The sequence below is a fragment of the Strix uralensis genome, chromosome 1 (genome assembly GCF_047716275.1).
Source record: "Strix uralensis isolate ZFMK-TIS-50842 chromosome 1, bStrUra1, whole genome shotgun sequence".
Classification (NCBI taxonomy): Eukaryota; Metazoa; Chordata; class Aves; order Strigiformes; family Strigidae; genus Strix; species Strix uralensis.
Window position 1 is genome coordinate 10562887 of NC_133972.1, and position 21401 is coordinate 10584287.

General features: G+C 42.1%; 1 protein-coding gene across 6 annotated transcripts in view; it reads left to right on the top strand.

The window, feature by feature from the left end:
* Positions 1–21401, top strand: part of PDE1C (phosphodiesterase 1C) — a 319253-nt gene that overhangs the window by 233134 nt on the left and 64718 nt on the right. For all 6 annotated transcript variants that reach the window (XM_074881465.1, XM_074881050.1, XM_074881217.1 and 3 more), the window contains 5 exons: positions 1130–1196; positions 6573–6689; positions 7868–8008; positions 17126–17226; positions 18990–19118. In XM_074881465.1, the coding sequence (XP_074737566.1) occupies positions 1130–1196; positions 6573–6689; positions 7868–8008; positions 17126–17226; positions 18990–19118 (555 nt within the window). The remainder of the gene's footprint in view (positions 1–1129; positions 1197–6572; positions 6690–7867; positions 8009–17125; positions 17227–18989; positions 19119–21401) is intronic.

A 21401-nucleotide genomic window follows, 5' to 3' on the forward strand; every position in this document is an offset into this window, starting at 1 on the left:
ATTTGTGAATTAACCCTCACTCTCAGTGGGGAGCTTACCCAACAAGAAAGTAAATGAAGTGCAGAGAGCTGGCTGCAGGAGGCTGATTTCCAGCTGATATGAATCACTGTGGCCCAGAGGAGGAAGAGTTCAGATATGATATAGCACCAGAGGAGGGCTGTGGCTCTCCTGAGCTAAGGGAAAGGGACTATGCCTGAATTGTCACTTAAGAAAAGGCTGTGGGGCTCCTGACTGGAGGAAGGAGGGGATAACAAATTCTGGAATTTGGGAAATGGGTGAATTTAATTCTCCAAAGGGGGCTGACTTTTTTCAGGTCTGAGTGCAGAACATGATGAAGAAAAAGGGAAGTGAAGGAAGACTTCATGCAGGGTCATTTCAGATGGAAGAAAAGAGCTTTCCATCATCTCGTTTTAGTCCTATGTTGCTTAAGTGCAAAAAAGGGTGATCTGCAGAAAGGCATTTAACCATGACAGTGCTTCTGCATTCAGCAAGTCTGTTAAACAGAGTGTGGCCTGAAAACAAATTTAAAATCTGGTACATACTTCAGTGTTTTGTTTAGTACGGTTGCAGATGTTGATTATTTCCTTATTCTTTCTCTCTCTCTCCCTCAAACACACACACACAGCGAACACCCAAAAGATTTTATGCCAATCTTAAAAAAATGCAGACGGAAGTGACAGCTGTACCAAACTGGAGTTGATTCATTGCAGACAACAAATGATTTCTGAAGTACATTCAGAATTAGCTTGCATGTGGACCAGCAAGGACTAAGGGAACTGAAAGCAGTATGGTCATCTGCAGTAGAAGATGGGGAGCATCTTGTTTATTTGAGTGTAGCCTTTCCCTCTGATGAAGACCTGATATTGGCAGATTCTCTGTGATGTCCTGTCACGTAACTAAGCTATGAGATACTGGGGAGTGTATAGTCCCATGTTAGGATACACAGTAAGAATGGCATAGAGAATATTGTAGAAGCAAGGAACAAGAAGGAAGAAGAATAATCAAATTGCAGTTTGGGTTTCCTGGGCTAAGTAAATTCTCCTGTAATGGTCTGTTGTTGTATGGTTTTTGTTTGTTTTGTTTTGTTTAATTCTATTTATGGGTTGCTTTATCTATTTTATCTTGGTAGGATGTACAGACGGACTTCAAATATGGTCGGTTTGAGCTACCCACCAGCTGTAATTGGAGTGCTGAAGGTAATCCCAATAAAAAGGTGTTGGGGGGTGGTTCTGTACAAAGCATCAAGATAACAGTGCAATATTTGATTCGGTAAGGGGTCTTAGTACTTGCCCTTTCTGACATTTAGTTTAGTTCACATACATTAATCATTTGCTGGCCTAAGGGAATATCCTTTCATTATTACAGCATCCAAGGCTGTGGCCATTTTCAGGTTGTGAAGGTTACAGCTCTGTTCTAGATTACAGTGATTAAACTGAGGACTTAGTAACATTCTGGAATCAATCACAGTCTCCCACAGGGAAGAAAGAAAACACAGATCCAGAAAAATGGAGAAGGAAGAGGATCAGTTGGTGTGAGAGGAGAGAATTTCTTGCATTGCTCAGCTTCAAGTCTTCAAGGTGACAGTCAGTTTAGGAATAATGACCCTTTTATGAGTTCTGAGGTTTCAGAGGAAAACTGATTAGTCAGAAGTAGTCTGGGGGAAAAAAAAAAAAAAAATGTTCAATCCATGGGGCAATTGCAAGGTTCTTGATTTAGGCAGGGATTATCCAGACTACAAACACAAGTTAGCAACCAGCTTCCTGCACAGCAGCTTTGCAAATTACATGTTGCATGTGGTTCAACCATGCCACGCAATGGTGAAAAAGAGGTGATACAGTGGGGCAATACACAAGGACATTACATGTAAAGCTCATGAAGCAATCCTGCTGCTCTACTCCACACTGGAAAGACCTACAGTTAGGATACTGAATCCTTTTTGTTTTGGATAGCACAACTCATCAAAAGATGTGGAGGAGTTACAGAAGGTCCATTGGATGCAAGAAGAATGATCACATGCACCTTTTCTGTACAGAATCAAAGCATCCATCCACACCTTTTTCCAACTGCAGATTGACAAGTGTTAGCTTCATTCCTGCAAATGGGATGTAAAGTCTTTGTTCTTTTAGAATTACACCCCGTAGCCAGCTTATGAGGGAACATATCTATATCTTCTCCTGAGTTCCTCAGCAGTAGCAAGACAATCCAAGACCAATCAGCTACTCTCAGCTGACTTAAACCTTACAGAATCCCTCTCCTCTTTCTATGTTTTTAAATGTTTAAGGGTCATAAAGAGAACCGATCATGCTAGAGTAAGTTCAGACACATCAATAACAACAAAAGCATTGACTAATTTTACTCAGGGTGAAATAACACTCACTCAGCCACTGTGCACTCTAGGATGTATTTTTTTCCAAAGCTGTTTTGAGAACATGTCTTTGCCTGGATGGCCTTGGGTTTGGTTGTGGATGTCATTGAAATGGGAGTTACCTGTTTTGAAGACGTCTTCTGTCTTTGAAGTAATACTTCACCTTAAATTTCTCAATCCCCTTTCCTTAATGGAAAATGGTACATTGTTGCTTGCTTCAGTCTGGTAAAGCCAAATTAAAAAACCTTGCAACTACCCAACTGCTTGGTGTGCTCTGTAAAATGAGCTGATGGTTTAAGCATGCAAAAGGGTCTAGGAGTGTACCACACACATGTCTTCAGCTGTTCTGGATTGCCTTAATCAACATTCCCCTCAGAGTCATGCTAATAAGGACAAGGATTGAGATGACATGGAGTCAAAACTAGCTTATTTTTTAACCGTGTTCTCTCTTTTTGCTGCCATGGCCAACAGGTCATCTGCACTGAGTAACCCAAAGCTGTGGAATCAGCTTGGCAAAATGAGGTTGATTTTAATAAAACAATGAAATACTGCAGCTTCTGACATAAATGCAGACAAAGTGGTAGTGGTGCAAGTTCTAGGTATATAATCTCTTACTTTTTCAGTGGATGAGAAGTTAGGCAATCTTTTGAATCGATTGCACAGCATCTCTATATATATTGGGTACTGATTTTTCTACTGCAATAGCCTGTTGCCTTTCTGCATGACATGGATGTGATGATGTAAGACTTGTTGCCACAAAAGGGATAATCAGCCTTGTCTCTCATTTGAATAGTGGCCCATACATACCATTCATACAGACGTGTTTGAATAAGTAAGTATGTTAATTTACCCAGTAAGTTGTGGTGATGTGTTGTTCAGTAGTGCAGTGCTAGAGACAGAACTTTGCATTAACTAGCTGCTGAAGTAGTTACCTGCTTTAGAAGTGATTTTTTCAGCCTTTTCTGAGGCACATGCTGTCACAAGATTTTCTGGGCTGGCTAGTATACAGGTAATGAACACAGAACCTGTAGTCACTTACAATGTCTGCAGTATAGATTTCTGCTTGTCTATGGCTACAAAAATGTCAGGCCTTCCAGTAATGTTGAGCAGAACAACATCTATCCCTGAATCTGCTTCTTGGCTTATAAAACAAATCAAATCTCCAAGGTTAAGGACAGACAGAAAGGCAGGAAACTGAGCATTTAGGAAGAACTGGTGTTTCACTTCATTTCTAGGTTCCCCCAAGCAGTGGAGCAATGGCCAAGTAATAAGGGCACAGGACTGAGAAGTGAGACACCTTGGATCTATTTGCAGTTACGCCACGGTGGGTGTATGTGGCATTAGAGCAGCTTACGACACTTCAGCTGAGGCTACAGGGCCAGTAACCTAGAGACATGGGTAGCACAGAAAGTTTCCCAGTTTTTCTCCTCCATCACAAGACATCCATGAAGTTCTGCCTGCCTTTAGATCTCTTCCCAATATAGGGGTCACTTCTGTGTTGGTTTTTTTTTTAAGGTCATAAAATCCACTAATTTTCGAAGCATAACTGGTGTTGCTGCAAGCCTCTAAGCCATCTGTGATGCTTTCATGCTTCTGTTAAGAGGATTTTCCCCCCTAGTTATTCAGGGTAAAATGCTGCTGTCATTATTGTCAATAGCAAAACTTCTGTTGACTTGACAAGAGCAAGGATTTCTCCCTTAGTAAAATCTAAATAGCTCTACTGTGAAACTTATCGTCTAGGTGGTTAACCATTATTTCATGCAGAAGAACAATTCTATTGTGAACAATACTATTCTGCAATTTCACAATTTGGTAAATTTTATCTGCTGCAAGAGCACAACATTAACTACAGCAGAAATATATAAAGGAACAAACCCCTTTCGTTTCTACAAGATAAGATTACCTTACAGTGAATTAAATTTCAGCATAGTTAAGACATTATTTTCAATGCCATAGGACCCAAAAGTAAATTATTATATGCTATATACATACAAGTGTTAAATTTATTTGCTTCATTGACTGAGATAAGTGATTACAAAATAAAAACACTCAGAAACCAGGAAAATACTTAAAAATTGACTGAGTGGATGCTTTGGGCGTTATTTTTCTTGCCCATTTTCTAAGTTTGTTCAAGGGCTTCAAAACATGTTTTTTTGGTGGAACTTTTTCCTCTCTTGGTTGTTTTTCCTCTCCAATGCCTACTGAAAGTGTTGAAAAGCTGCAATTTATGATTGCAGTTCTGTGACTTGGGCCACAAATCATCTCTGGAGAAGCTTGACCCTGCTTTCAGTGTGTGGGCTCCACGCAGCTTGCAATACCAGCTGCTGGGCAAGCAAGTGATTTACTGGGATAGGTGAAAGTAGAACTGAATCTTAAGCATCCTTGATACTCGCTCACTAATTAGCCTCTCTGTGTACTGTACTTCCACAAGAGGCAGAGTCAACTCTCTGGAATCAACACTATGCAAGTGGCAAGGTTGTCAGGATCAGCCCATGCTGAAGAGAGCTGGTACCTAAATACGTTGGTCTTGTTCAGAACATAAGAAGTCCTGTAGCTATGCTGATGTGGGGTGATCGACCACAGGCAGTTAGAAGTCACTGTCCTTTGCATCTGACTTGAAGTCAGGTCCTTACCTGGAACATGACCATCACAACAAACAGCAAAGGTGGATTGGGCTTTAAGAGCTCAGAAGATAATTGTAATTTAACATTTTTAGTATTGCTAAAAAAAGATGGCAGATTTTTAGATGGACTCTAATCCTTAACAGTACTCAACATTATGTCTAGCCAACGCCCATTTCTTGCACTGAGAGTGGCTGTGCACATGCGTGTTGTGTAGTCATCTTTCTTTCTTGGTGAAAGTGCCACAAGGAAATGTGCAACAGAATTTTTTCAAAGCAGAGGGAAACTTCAGTGTACAGATGTCAATCTTTAACATGTGGTTTAAGGAGAGTCAGTTGGATAAATTCCTGTGGGAAGTACATCAAAGTTCTCAGCAGACAAGAGAGACTGAGAGCTGGTCCTGTGCCCGATGCAGCTGCGTGGCTGATCTGTATATCATTCTTCTAGCTATAACTTCTTCTGCACCTTTCCTCTTTGTTGCTAGGAGGAGGAAAGGTTCTTAGGGTTTCAGGCACATCCATTTCTGAGATCAAGGAGCTTTATCTTGCTAGATAATGAGTGCTGTCAGCTCCCACGGCCCTCCCTAAGAGTTGAGATTTGAACTCAACCTTCTGCGAGAAGGTTTGTACCTTATGCTTTAGCTTTATGAGCTGGGAAGTGAACATTCCTTCCTCAATCTCTTGAGTGACCACCTTGCAGCATTAATATATCATTTACAGCTGACTGGAACTTTCCCAACTGGAATTAGATATTTACTCTTCTGTTATAAGTGTTACTTTTATATCATTGTTATCACTTAATGTAACATTACTGTGATTTTCTCCTGCTCTGTAGTTTTCTGAAAGCCCCAGTGGACTCACTTATCTTTGAAAAAAAAGGAAAATTCAAGTCACGCTGTCTTTGGGCAATTTAAGCTGCAATAATCACAATTCAGGATTAATATTAAAATCAGAGGAACTAAGTTGCTTTTTGGATCTAGCAAGTTAGATCTTCTAGTTAGTTATTTTTTTGGTTAATTGAACAGTAAGTGGTAAAAACACGACCAAAGGTGTCTGTATTTTTTTACTGCAAAAACCATATCACCTTATTCTGTTTTAAGCATGAGTGAAGCGTTTCAGTGCTTTGCTCACAATATAAAGTCACAAGAACTCTATAGGGACAGCAAAATTCAGAGGCTTTAATATCATTTAAAAGCATATCTTGTTTTTTCCTGTTTCCTTCAAAGTTAATATTCTTTTTCATAGACGTAGCATGTGGCTAGAGGACAGGGTGAAAAGGGTCGAATCAGCCATAATAGGGCCATCCCAATGTTTCAGATGCTAAAGAAAAACAGGATTCTTATCTTTTTGGATTCAGCCTTTGCTAATTAAATTCTGCTGTGGAGAACTGCCATGTTTAGAATAAACAAACAGCGTAAGTGTTCTTAATGGAAGCTTCTTAAACATGAGTCATACAGTACTGATTAGTAAATTAGACTCTACACTCTGCACTGGTTAAATGGAATTTAAAAAGTTAAAAAAAGCTGTACAAACTGTCATTGTAAAAGGGATGACCATATTAACTGTCTTTTCTACCCACTCTTGCAGCATGTAGACAAGTGGTCCTTTGATGTATTTGCACTAAATGATGCCAGTGGGGATCATGCACTGAAATTCATTTTCTATGAACTTCTCACCCGCTATGATCTGATCAACCGTTTCAAGGTCAGTAGTTAGAAGATGGGTCTCTTCTTCCATCTTGGAGTTTGTTCAACTTCCTTCTGACGTGCTTTGTTCCACTCAAAATGCAATTTTAGCGCTATTTGAAGGCTTCATGGACACTGCACTTTCCCCAGTAAGCAAGGTCCCTTCCAACCCGAACTATTCTATAATTCTATAATTGTTACAGAGTTTTGCAGGTACAAATGCTATGTATCTTTTCCTCCGGCTTAAATTTGGATGGCAGAAACATTGCTCTCAGGTCTTGATTGTTCTCCCCACCCAAATACTCTGCTGTCCTTTCCTCCGTTGACACTTCCATTCCCTGGGGATCCCCACTTTGGCTGGAAAGGGTTTGCAGATCTCTGGCTCCTGTACTTCTTCAGGAACTGCCTGTGCCTGATGAGAAATGTTTGAAGAAGGTAACTGGCCAGAACTGCATCCTCTTATGATATGTACCCAAGAGAACAGCAGTGCTTCTATAACTATGAAATTATGAGCATTTAGGGTATTTGCCATTTGAGCAGATGAAACTGGAGAACCCATGTTGCCAGTTGCGTATGTTGCAGCTGACACCACCTGTATAGTCTCCCCTCTAGAAATCCCCTGAATGGCATTTTCTTGAGTGTGCATAGTTCTACTCTTGGAGTCAGAAAAGCATGGCAAGCCCATAAGATGGGCAGGCTGGATTTCGCCCTGAAAAACCAGAGGTCTGATACACGATAGTCATCTTCGTAGAGTATCTCAGACTTGTTATATGATGTGTTTCATTAGAAAATCTCGAATGTGAATAGTAAAGCAGAGATATATTCCAGTGGGTTGTGAGGGGAACAGACAGATGCTTTGTGGTCTAATTAGAAATATTTCTCCAGGGGCAATCAATCAGTGCTCTCTGTTACTTTTCATAACGCATATGTCTTCCAGACAGCATTTCGTAGTATGCTTACTTGTGTGTGTTTATGTATGAGAATGATTCATGCGTAATGTAATTAGGGATGGGAAAGCCAGTTTGAAGAAGTAACCTGGGTTCGCTCTCTCTTGAGTGCCTGTTTCAGATGGTTTAGCATGTTATTTATTTGTGAAGTACAAACTGCTCTTTGGGACCTCTTATCAAAATGCTTCCCTCCAAATGCTAGCCATTAAAGGTGATTATCTTGGTTTAAATTCTGTGTTGCTTTATTCAGATCCCCATTTCTGCCCTGGTGTCCTTTGTGGAAGCTCTGGAGGTTGGCTACAGCAAACACAAAAATCCTTATCACAACCTAATGCACGCCGCAGATGTGACACAGACAGTCCATTACCTCCTTTTCAAGACAGGCGTAGTGGTAAGTACAGGAGTTGGCATCCTGAATATATAATGAGATTACAACAGTTTTTGCTCAGTAAGGAGATTATGATTATCCACAGTAGAACCCATTTGCACTGTAGACAGGCTTCATTTGATATGGCTGTGCTAATGAAAGTAGAGACTATAGGATGATTTACAAATAGAAGGTGGGTGAAGATGTCGATAACTCTTTTAAAAGTGATCTAAAAGAGGATGAATGAGAAACCCAAGCTCAGTTTTTCACTCTGCCCAGATCTCCTGGGTGATTCTGCCAACACACTTTTGTTGGAATTCATTTCCCCTAGTGTGAAGAAGCAAACTGTCTAAGCTTCTTCTTACTTAAGGGAGCAAGGCAGTACCTCCAAAGGACAATTCATTCCGCTTACGTGGAGCTATGGAGATGCTGATCTCCATCCAGTCTCTACAGCAAAACCAGCTGACCTGGCTTACGTAGAAACCTACAGACAGTTGAAGTCTGACAACAAGGACAGGAATGGATGGAAGGCTTGAATGAAAATACGTAGTGCACAACATGTTCCCACAGTGGTTGTCAAGACAAACAACAGAAATCGGTTTGAAGATGGACCAGAGCAATTGAAGGCAGACAGATTGCAGAGTGGTGATCAGACATTGCATTTTGGGTTCAGCTGGCGGCTCAGAAAGCGTCCGGCCCGCTCAGTGGGGAGAATAAATGGTAGGGAAGGCTCAATGTGTACAGCATACATTTGTATGTCATTCTCTTCCTCTTCTTACTCCTGTATGTCTCAAGACCTGATCCATGCTGCCCGCTTCTGACTGGAGTTGTTTCAGTTGCTCCTGATTGTGTCTGAAGTAAATAGGAGTTAGGTCAGGTTTGCAGCTGGTACAGGTGCATGCTCAAAACCTCCCGTGAGATCCTAAACTGGTCACTGCCACTTTCAGGGCCATTAGTCAATGAAAATGCACTGAAGGCTGTAGTCAGCAAGAATAACGCAGTGCTGAGTGATGGGAATTGCATTGTAATGGTGAGCAAGGGGATCCCCTTTTTCTCCTGAAACCCTTGAAGAAGGGCAGTTTTCACTTGGGGCTAGCCTGCTCCGAGAAGTGGCTGGATGGCAAGAGCTGCCCAAGTGCAGCAGCCCTCCTGCCTGTGCGTGTTCAGAACTGCCTTTCCCACCTTGCTGCTTCTCAGTCTGTTAGTAATTTAGCTGCAGCTCATCTGTGAATGAAGGAGTGCTGTTTCATTCTAGCCTGCGCTGCCACCGTGCTGCATGGGGTTTCATCTTCTGCTTGTGAGCACAATCAGGCTAGGCAAGGGTTAAAACAGAGAGAACTGGAAGGACAAGAAAATACATGAGTAAGCAATGGAATAGTTTGGATGGTTTTGCTCTAAGAGGGAGAGAGATGATGTAGCAGATGAAAAGAAAAAAAAATCCCAACAAAATAACCCCCCCTAAACCAAAGCAAACCAAAGCAAAAAGCCCCAGTGTTTTTACTCGTGTCCAGAGCAAACTCGATCTGAAGTCCTTGAGGTGCACCCAGGCTGCCAGTTTAGCATGTTTCCCTGGTTTGCTGCAAGCCCTGGGCTCCAGTAGCCTGTGCTGGACACCTGCCCGTCTGCTCCATGGCTCCATGTGGGAGCAAACCAAATAGTGCTGTTGGTTAGAAACCAGGCTGTGACACAGTAGTTGATGGCATGGCCGGCTCCCTACTGGCTGTGGGGGGCTTAAAGACCTGAAAGCCAGAGGAGCTCAGGAGCTCACAGAGGTGTTTTCTTCTGTAGAACCAGTTTTCATGGCAAAGCTCCACTTCCATGTTTTATTCCTACCATCAAGATGGAGCTTTTTTGTCACATGTCTCATGAGTGGAGTTGAGATGCTGCTTCCGTGCACGTGTGCAAAGACCACTCACATTTGAATGCTCTCATAGTTCTTGTCTGATCAGCGATGCAGGAAGCAGGTAGGAGAGATGAGCCAGTGGCTTGTATCCTACGGAAGAGAGCAGGGATGCCAGCTGGGGGAAATGAAGCTCACTCTTTCTTTATTTTTATACCAGGCCTTTGCTGTTCTGAATCCCCACAGTGCATGTGGGAGAGAAACAGGGTGATTTTCTACATGGTATTGGGTGAGGAGAGCAATTGCAGGGTTCTGGCAGATCAGCAGTCAGCCGCAGCCCTGAGCCTTCCCTTCTCCCAGCGGCACAGCGGCAGTTCCCTCCGCCTGCCCGTGTGTGCCCTGTGCCGCGGCCCCTCACCATCTCGAAGGTGCTGGGCTGGGCTCGCACCACGCAGGTCAGTGTCTTCCCTGTGCTGGGGAGAGCGGAACGGGACGCAGGAGTCTGCAGTCTCAAAAGTGCCAAATAGGAGAGGAGAGCATATTTCTTTTATTTTTAAATTGGTTGTTATTGGGTTTTAGTTGGTTTGTAATCAGGTTTTACTGGCTTTTTAATTGCTGAGTGGCCCGTCTTGCCAAAACATCTTTGGGTCAGAAGAGAAGTCTTCTGCTTCTCCAAAGGAAGAGCTCCCTGTCTATCTTGAATGCTTCCTGGGATGATGTGTTGTGCTGGTTTTGTCTGGGACAGGGTTAATTGTCTTCACAGTGGCTGGTATGGGGCTGTGTTTTTTGATTGGTGCTGAAAACAGTGTTGATAATACAGAGATGTTCTTGTTATTGCTGAGCAGCGCTTAGGCAGAGTCAAGGCCTTTTCTGCTTCTCACACCACTGGTGAGTGAGTGAGTGAGTGGTCTGGGGGTGCACAAGAAGCTGGGAGGGCGCAGGGCTGCCTGGACAGCCGAACCCCACTGACCCAAGGGATACTCGTACCAAATGAGGTCATGCTGGGCACAGGAACCTGCTCATCCGTGGTGGTGCCATTGCTTCGAATGTCATCTCCATTCCTACATCTTCCTGCAGCTTCCTATGCCCAGCATGACCTTCAGCAGTGTAAAACCTGTTGAGAGCAGAACGTCAGTTAAGGAGGAACGGGAGGTGTTTTTCTTTCCTCCCAGTGACTCAATGGCAAACAGTCTGCAAACAGAACTCTTGCTGACTGTGGTTGAGAGAAGGAAAGCTAAGCTGGCTGTGCAGGTGTTGCTGGTGATGGCTTGCTGTGGCTGTGCTGCCACGGGGATGGCAGATGCCAGCGTGTCCCTTTGTCCTGTGTCCTTCCAGCCCTCTGCTTTCATGGCTTGTGTAGGTAGGGAGGCAACGCTGACTTTGAAACTGTTACTGGTGTCGTGGGGGAAGGTGTCCTCTCTCCGCTATTTACTAGTGTCTTTCTCCCTTTGTCTCGTGCTGTTTTGTCAAGGCCGCTGTGCAGAGCACATCTTTAGAGGATTGTTTGTCTTTTCTTTGGGTTGTATTTTGACTAGCTTTACATGACAGAGGGAGATGGTGCAGGTGGGGAGGAGGTGCTGACGAGCACTGTCGTTTTCGTGTAACGAAAACCATTCTGGGTGATGGAGATCTCAGGACATCTTTCCTCTCTTCATACCGTACCTGTTGCCGTGATGTCGCATGACCAGGAATAAAGCAGGAGATAGGTTTAGCTCTGTCAGTGCTAGGTTAACGGTTGGACTAGATGATCTTCAATGTCCCTTCCAACCTAGATGATTCTGTGATTCTGTGATTCTGTAAAGCAGGAGATAGGTTTAGCTCTTAGTGGCCAGAGGGCAGCTTGTCTCTAGGGCATTTCCTTGGCCTGAGTTGATAGACAAGTTACCTTTATTGGAAAATGTTCTGATATGACCATGCCTGTGAATACTTAGCCCAGTGCAGCTGTGACTGTCTGGAGGTGATTTACTCAAGGGCGGGTCTGCCTATAGCAGCTTGATCTAGCTGATAGATTAGAGAGGTACAATCCTCCTTCCCTCTTCATCAGATTGCATTGATCTTTTCTTTGGTACAGTTTTAGGTTACCTATTGCTTAAAGCCTTGGAAAACTTTTCTTGAGTCAAGTCACTTAATAAATCACTCAGGACAAATACTCTTTAAGCAAATTAACTTTGGTTCTTCATGAACTTCTTCCCGAATACAAAACTGGGTTTGACTCATGGGGAGTAAAGGAGAAGAAGGTATTGCAGAAATACCAGGGGAATCTCGGACTTTATAATCCTGCTGCTGTCACTGGAAGCAAGAGCTGAATTTGCCTGCCTCTTCTCCATATGTCATCATCATCATCATCATCATCATCATAAGCCTATGTATTCAGTGCTGTATTTTTGCAGATTCACAGTGATGTGTAGAGGAAACTATACCGGTTTACTTGCTTTTCCTCCGCTTTTATGTACTACTCTTCTCGGATATAAAGGTGTTAGCCCAGGTGAAAGACAGATCACTGTGAAAGCATGTCCTGTAAAACAGGCTTTTGTGCATTATTGGCATCATTAGAAATAGTCCAGTGACAGCTCAGTGGAAACCCCTCTTGCAGACAGTTTCTGGGGACTGTTTACCAGGGCTGCTCTGCAGCACGTGGACTGCAGCACCATCATGTGCTGTGTAGCCTTTGAAGACAATTGCCGAAACAAAGTGCTAAAGCTGTGTGTACCCCAGGCTCATTGTGACTGAGAAGCAAACCCCAGAATTGGAAAAATATCTGTCTTCAATTCTCTCTGTCATGTGTTTCAGCCTTCTCTGAACCTGGCAACAAATGCACAAACTGTCATCCTCTGGCGTATGTCTTGTGAGCTTTTCTCTCCTGCGTTGCCTGTGTCCAGTAAATTATCTCTGTCCATGCGCCTTTCAAAGTCACCCGCTGCTGTGATGCCTGATGTTTGATGTGACAAACCAGAGCTCTTCAGTATGAGAATACTCGCTTTTTTAATGTCTCTGCAGTATTTTTCCCCTCTGTTTCAGAGGAAACAATGTTCTGAAATATGCGCAGAGGTCAGAGAATGTGCATATTCCAGGTTTACGTCTATGAAAGGGAAACCAGAGTTTGTGTGCTTGTGAGCATGTGTCCATGCTGGCAGTGGAGCCCATGACCCATTTGCCTGAGCTGAGCCCTTTGCTTTCGTGTTCCTACTGTTGTAAGCTACGCCCAAAGTATCCCATGCAGGCCCTGATGATGGAGTTGCACGCCAGAGGACATAGTGAAGTGTCTGCTATTTCCCTGGAATAATCCCAAACAGTAATTGTACCCACAGCCAAATGATATGTGGCGTTTGGTTTAGGATCTAATGTGGTTCAATAAGAAACCACTCTTCTGCTACCAGGAGAAGGCGCTCGCAACGCCATGTGCCGAGGGTGGCCTTTCAGCTTTGCTTCCCTTGTCACGATGCTTTTTTTAACTTTGAAGTTTGGTGTTTTTTTCCTTTTTCTAAGTTTCCACCCCACTTTCCCTGCGGGATACAACCAATCTCAATGTGCACCGATTGATTAACGTACTTTGAAAATGATCCCAACCTCCTGCTCACAGCAGGGCTGTCTTCTAACATGCATAGTATGTTCACAGATGGTAAAGAAAGGTAGGGGACATTTTCCTGCGTCCAGAATTTGCTCAGATCAACATCTTGTCCTTACTCTAGTGTAAGTAGTTGTTTAGTTCATCATTTCACAATATTTATGCGAGGAACTTGGAAATGCTGGAACTTAAGACTTTGGTTTCAGAAGGCATGTTGGGGCCATTGGTTTAATTCTTTACTGGTATGAAGACAAAGACTTGTGAAAAAATCATACAATAAAATAAAAAAAAGCCCTCATCTTGTTAACTAATTTGCAATGTGGAAAAAGTACTTTTTTTCAAATTCAAATAATCTGTATAGTGGTAGTTTGTTCTAGTCTCAAAGGGAAGAAACAATTATCTCATTTATATCTACATGGTTCATCTGCCTTTTTCATGCTCCCTGTTATTTAGAAGCTCTCTACAGTTTTGTTCCAGGCTTCTTTTTGATCTCTTTTCAATTAAAAAATCCTCATTCCCTCTAATCATATTCAGTGCCTGAAATCTTTTTAGTTTTCTTGTTGTTTTCTTCCTCAGGATGATGCCTTGGAATGGATTTGTTATATGTTACAATTACGAACTAGAAATATTTTGGGTTCTCTCATAGACGTAACATTGAAAGAGAGTTTGGAATTACTCGGATGTTGATCTCTCAGAGGATTAGTATACAAGCATGATGTGTAGGAACAACTTCCAAGAGCTCACACACTTTTTTCTCATTTCATTCTTTCCTTTCTTTAACTCTGTTGTTCAGCTGTGGTTGTTACTTTCTTCAGTATTATTTTCTGATTAATCTTCATAATTATTAGAAATTACCATATGATTTCTTTGCGAATCCAGACTATGAGGTGCAAATGGTGAAGCTGAAGAGTTCGTTCTCTAACACTGTCAGGAGTTACAGGAGAATATTTCCTGCAACAGACCTGTAAAGCTGGAGAAGTGCAGGACTTCTGTCACATCCGTTTGTACCAAAGGGGAGTGAGATCCTCCTCCCGTCTTGACTATTGGGATTAATAAACCAATCATCATGGGCTCTGAAAATGGTAACTACTTTGGAATAAAAGACCATAAACTCTGGGGGAGGAAACAAGCTAATTATTGCTGTCTTGGCTTTGTAGCATTTTCTTGGAAATGCACGCATTTGTTAGGTTTGGAAACACTGCTCTTTCCTCTTCCTTTTTCTTTCTGTATGCATCAATCCTTTTGCTTACATGCCAGTGACTTGCCTTAGTAGCTAATTCTTCAGATTTATTTGATGTTTGTGAAAGACAATCATGCCTCATTACCCCTTTTTTGTTTCCATCTGGAAGCCAATACTTGTTCTTTCATGCCTTCTCCCCTTGCTATCCCCCACCCCCTATCATCGCAGAGAGTTTGAAGGTTTTGTTCTGAATTGTTTTTGTCAACCCTTTAGAAATGAAAAACATTCCCATTTCCTCACTCCTTTCACCTGCGACAGTATCCTGCTGCTCTCTCAATAGTTGTTGATGGCTTTGTTCTTTAAAACTAGCTCTCTGTTCCCAAGATGAAGTCCATCACAGACCAGTGAAAGGTAATATCACTGCTTTGATGGGGATTGCATCCATTCTCTGCAGGAAATTTGCCATCTTGTTTGCTTTCCCTTGCAAGGTTGTAGCAGAAAAAAGGGACTAAAAGGTTCCAATTACTTACTTGCTATTTCCCTCCTGTTACTCACAAGCCTATTTTGACTTTGTGCTACTTCTACTGATTTGTTTATTACCCACAGTTCACAGCTGTAATCCCAGTCTGTATTCTGAGTGGTCTTCCTCAAAGGCTGTTATGATATTTAAACACCTTGCTTCAGGTGTGTGACACCCTACTTGAAAACCTACATTGCCTCAACTTGTTCAACAAGGGATGCTTTGATAGGGCATGCAAGTGAACACTTTTCCTGTGTGTGTCTTAAGAGATGAGGTAGGAGACCTCAAGCACAGACCTCATTGCCTTAGCGATGTTTTAAGACTTGGGTCATAAGATCCTGTTGGAGTGGGACTGTTGGAGTCAGATGATGTCCAGAAGGTCTGAAGTGGATGCATTAGCCTAGCTAGGCATGTCTACTAGTAGTTCTGCATGCATCCTGTAGGTTTGTTCTGCCTGTTTCTGAGTGCCTGTGCCTGATTTTTTTCTATCATTTGAACTCTCTCCTTTTGGGAAACGGCAGAACATGGTGGAGAAATGGAAGTCCAGATCTAGATGTATAGCCTGGAAAACCCTAGTTGTTTTTTTCCCCCAGAAGTTGTTACTTGAAAGTTGAAATCATGTTCCTCACCAGCTGTAAAGCATTCCTTACTCACAGGTCACAGCTGGAAACAGAAACATCACAGACTTCTCCACCATCAGTGCTGTCCATTCCTGTCCTGGACCAGTTGTGTAGAAATGAGAAAATAGTTCAGTTTCTGTGTCTGCTCATCTCTTGATCTCTTCACCCTCCTCTGCCCCCACCCCCACCTCTCTCTCTGTCTCTCTCTCAAAAAAATCAAGAGCTACTTTGATTATGGTCAATGGCATTGTGCGAAATACCTCTGGCCAATATTTTCAAACTGCATCTTTAACGTAAGGAGATCTTTAATACTGAGACTGGCTTCATTCTTCATTGGTTATGCGTGATAGCTGTGAAAGGCAGGAGAAGAGCGGGACAGGGTGCTGTGGGCAGAGCCCCAGAGTTCTCTGTGCTTCCCCTGCAGGTGGGTAACAGAGCAGGGGTGGCTCCTGAGCTATAGTAGATGTCTAGAATAGATTTATGAAACCACACTGCCTTTACTGGGCTTTGGATTAAAAGGCAGTTCATACATGAGCTTCCATTGTAACGTTTGCAGTTTGACAGCTGTTACAAAAATATTTGGCAACCACTGTGGTAAAGGTGTTCTCTAAATGTAATATATTTAAGCATTTGCTACAAATATTTACAGCATCTACAGTATCTGGAGCCTTTGTCTCTTGTGCACTTGATGTTAACAGCACTCCTTGTTTGCTACCAGTGGAAAACCAGACATAAAATGATTGATTGTCTCAGAGGAAAATTATTAAAAGCTTCTGAGTCATTTAGAAATCTAAGTCAAAAGTGACTTAAGCATTGAAAAATAAGGCTTCAATTAGGAAAAAAAACCTCAGGCCTTTCTCAACAGTTTCTGTATATGATAAATAAAGAACAATATGTACATCTTGTGAGGTTTTATTCCTTGTTCTCCTCAAGATTCAATGACTGATGAAGACTTCTAGTTATTGGAAATTAGTGACATTCTGCAGTATTTGAGGCCCTGCTGCCTGGGTCAGCTGAGCTGAAAATACATACCCTGGCGGTATGTGCATACCTGCACAGGTATCATCAAGTTCCACTTGAAGAACCTGGATTTTCCTGAGGTTTTCCTCTCTCTCTTCCTCACACATTGCTCTTTAAGAAGGGCACATGTTTCCCCTTGCCCTGCCTTAAGCCTTATTAGCTCTGAAACCATTTTGCTGAAGTTCAATTTAGTGAGATGAAGCTTCAGGAGAAACACTGGTTCAGCTTCTGTATATCAGCCAGAGAAGTTTGCTTTAAAACAGCTGGCAGGCTGCAGGGGAAAGGCAATGATGTGCAGCGTTGACTGTCAGCAGGGGATAACTTGCTTTAAAAGACAAAAGCCTTAATGCCTGGGAAAATGACAGTTCATCTGATTGCTCTGTAATCTCTTTTCAGCACTGGCTGACAGAGCTGGAGATCTTCGCTATGATCTTCGCAGCTGCCATCCATGACTATGAACACACTGGAACCACCAACAACTTTCACATCCAGACACGGTGAGGCCCCTGTAAATCATGATGAAGGGTTGGGAAGTGGAGGGGGGAGCCTGGGGAGAACAACAGCAGAGCCACCCAGAAAAGTGCAGGAGCTTTTGCTTTCAAGTGTTACAGGACGAAAGTTCGCTTCCTTAGGTTGCATTTAATTTTCTCTTGCTCAGCCATGTACAATGGAATGCCATGTATTCTAGCTTCCTGAGCATTGTTTCATACTAATAATCAGGGGAAAGGAAGGTCCCAAAACATTTCTGCATAAAGTTGCTAAAGCCAAATTGCTGTATGGAGTGATGTATTTTGATAAAGGTATAGTTTTTGAAGAGATATTATAGTTCAACAGTTTTTTCTCTTTGTTGAATTTGAAGAATCAAACATTAACTGCAAAAATCAAGAGTTCAATGATATCTGTATTCATCAGTGAACACCAGCACTACACATGTTATTTTTACTTGAGTGGAAAACGATACCTGGAGCAAAGGGATAGGTTTGCCATAACCTGTTCAGAGATACCATTCTTTAAAGCTTTGTAAATTGCTAGACAGTAATTAGCTGATCCCAAACCTGACTGGATCGATGTATTTTTTGAACTCATAATCTTCTATAAGGCTTTTGGTTTGGTGCAAGAAAGAAGGAGAAGATGAAGATGGCAGCAAAATTCAGAAGTATGCAAAGATTGTGAAGTATCTAGTTGCAGTGATAATTGGGCATCTAATGTCTACGTATGATTTTGACAATGTGAGTGTCCTGGTAGGAATGACAGAATGTCCGGATGTCCTTGACTGACACTGCACGCTTGGGCATTTCTAAGATGCATTGTATCTTACCCTGCATTAGATGTCTGGAGCATGTTAACTGAATCATGCTGTGTATCACAGATATATAAAGGTTTCTAGGATAAATCACACATATGCTCAGGAAAGCTTGGGAACATAGAAAGAAGTTTGTGTCTCTGTTCTGGACAGAGCCACACCACTTCTTACAGCTTCATGCATGCAAGAATTAGGGATCTGCTGTATTTCCCAAATACTTGTAGAAGAATTCAAGGAAGGACAGTGGTAATTTAATTTCTGTAACACTGAACATCAGAGGGTGTCAGGGGAGAAAAGTAGACACTGCTCCCGGGGAAGCAGAACTGAGTGGGGACTGTAACAAATCATACTCACCCTCTGTTGCTGCTAACTTCCAGCAAGACCTCTGTCTTCAGACGGGTTTAGCCTTTCATCAGTCTCAGATCTGTGCCCTGGAGCTTAAAATAAGACATGAAGTACCTCTGGTCTTACTCTATCCCACTGGCGATTGACCTCGGGACAGCATAGTCTAGCGCACCGGGGGCACAAAGCAGTTCAGTTCTATCTTGCTTACAGCCAGTTTGCTGTTCTGGAAACAATATTAAGACACTTGCAGTTCTTTCCTTGGGTACAGTCAGGCTTTTATATGAGACCAACACACACAAGAGCTGGAAAAGAGCCTCATGATTCAGCTCTAAATTCACATCTCTGTCCCAGCTCTCAGCAATTCTTTGTGAGTATGTAACAAAGAGACCAGGTGAGTCTCAGCTGATGAAATAGACTTTGCATGGAATTTGGATCTTTCGTTTTCTTTTACTGCATAACAACAATGAACAAAGTATTACAAGTGCTCTTAAAATGCTTGTATCCGTGCTATAGAACTAATCTCTGTAGCTGATCAGAGGAAGACTTCTGAATGTGAGACTCTTTAAGCAGGGAAGAAACTTAACCTTTCCCGTGTTTTCTTTTAAATGCTAGGTCAGACTCAGCCATTCTATATAACGACCGGTCTGTGCTTGAAAATCACCACGTTAGTGCTGCGTATCGCCTTTTGCAAGATGATGAAGAGATGAATATTTTATCTAATCTTTCAAAGGACGACTGGAGGTAAAAATGAATGTGGTGGCTGCCTAGGAACATTGCAGCATCATCACAGACTGTTATTATCTTGTTTGAATGGCAGTATGCATTATTGTATATTACATATTAGTATTTCTATTGCTGCAAGAAAAAGGGCTTTAAAAGGTGTTTGTCCTGCTTATTTCTGCTTTCGTTTTTTACCTCAGGTAGTGAGACTAGACTTGGTGACAATGGATTGTAATATACAAATTGACTCCCATCTAATTTCTGAGTCTCACAGAGGCACCCTTTGTGCACATTCATTTGGAACGGAGCGCAGAGCTAGCCTGCTGTCTGTTCATCCTAAAGCATAAACATCACCTTTGTCTGCTTTGACACTCCTAGCCTAGAAATTATAAATGGGACTTGATGCAAAAAAGAATCCAGTCCGAGGAGCATAAATCAGTGTACTATATATGCCAAGGTGATGTAAGAAGCTGTAATTTAAAATAAGCCTCATGCAACATATGATTTATGTGCCAAAATCAGTCCATGATTTGCTTTCTATTAGCAGACAGTTCAAATGGATGAGGGCTTTTTATGGGGTTTTTTGAACTCCAAGGGGTGGTGCTTTAAAAATAGCCCAGTGTGCTAGACAGGAAGAATCCCGCTCCATGGTCTTTCTCATGGGAGGGGAAGCAACTTGTGGGATCTTACATGATGCACACTGCCTCCTGCATACGCTTAAATGTGGTACGGTGCTGAGCAGACAGCTCATCTTATTTTAATATAAATGTGGGGAAAAAAAGCCCTTCTCTGGGGCCTGGCTTCTAGCCAGCTGGTCAGTGAAGGCTCTGCTTGCTAATCTGTTTAGCCTGAATTTCCTATTTATTTCAACCTGTAGACAGGACTGCGATCCTATAGCTGAACAGCAGAAATAAAGCTCAGGAACTTATGTGGTTGATTTCAATCAATGTGAGTGTTGTGGAGGAGTGGCCTGAGAAATTCTATCCCCCAATATAGAAAATAGTCTCATGGTGGGCAGCAAGCAGGAACTTAAAAAAAAATAAAAATCTGCATTGAGGTGTTAAAAATCCAACTTATTTTTTTAGCTACAGCTGGTAATGCCTTGTCAAATATTGGCAGCAAATTACTGCTTCCTTTTATGTTGGCGGGGGAAATGCAAGGAACTAGCTGACTAGAAACAGTGGTCTTAGAGCCACTGTCTACAAGGAACAGCGGAGTAGCTACTTGAGTGCGCTTCATTGCATACATACTGTCTTTAGGAAAATGGTCTGCTTTGCCACTGAAAACTGTTTTTGCTTGAATCAAAGCTAGCTTCAGATATTTCTCATTGATTCTGTAGTGTCAACATGTGTGTTCTGTTGAGGCAATGTGCTTAGAACCAAAGTTTCAAAGATTAACCCATCTCCTTAAGAAATACTGTAAGTGCCTGAGCAAAGCTATTGAGTGGTTTGGATTGCTTATTTGTTCTCTCTCAAGTAGGGCTTCATTATTTTGTAGCTGCCGACCAAGTAGCAGCTGCAGAATAAAGGCCATTATCTGGATGTGCTCTAATTCCAACACGTTGTGATTTTCGTGTGCTTTTGCTTTTGACTGCCAGTTTGAAATCCCATAGGCAAACATTTGGGAAGCACTGGAAACATCAGCTGACTTCATCAGGATCTGAGTTGTTGAGAAAAAAACCCATGAAGCTCAGAGTTTCACAGACTGGCACTCAGAACCAGGACCCTCAGTACTGAAGGATGTTTTGGGAAACTACTGAACTGTGTCCAAATTTAAGTTTATTTTTGTAGACATACCTGATAAATCTCTCTCAGCAAAAGGCCCAAGTGATGGTTTTTGGAAAACAAATTCTTAAGTGCCTTTCTGAGCTGAGCTGTCACTCCTTTTTTCACATTACTAGTAAGAGAAAATCTGATGGTCAGTGGATTTTGCAATCCTAGGTGTCTCTGTGGATTTTCTCACTTTTGTGGTATTCAGTCACCTAGTTAGGGAATATCTTTTCAGGAAAGAAGTGTAGAAAATTAGGGCTACATTCAACTGTTGAAAAAATAAATGGGCACAGGTTTTGTAAGGAAAGCAGATGAGACTGAAAGAGATCTTTCGGGCTACGATCAAAGAGAAAAGAGTTGAATGCTTACTAGTACTTAAACTAAATTTTTTTCTTCATTTAAAAAAACCTGTTGCTTATTAAATATTTGAAAATCAGTTGAGTTGCCTCATTTCATGAATCCGATCATCAAGTAAATGAAGTAAATGAAGTCATCAAGTAAATGAAGAAACTATAACAAAACCAGATCACAGTGA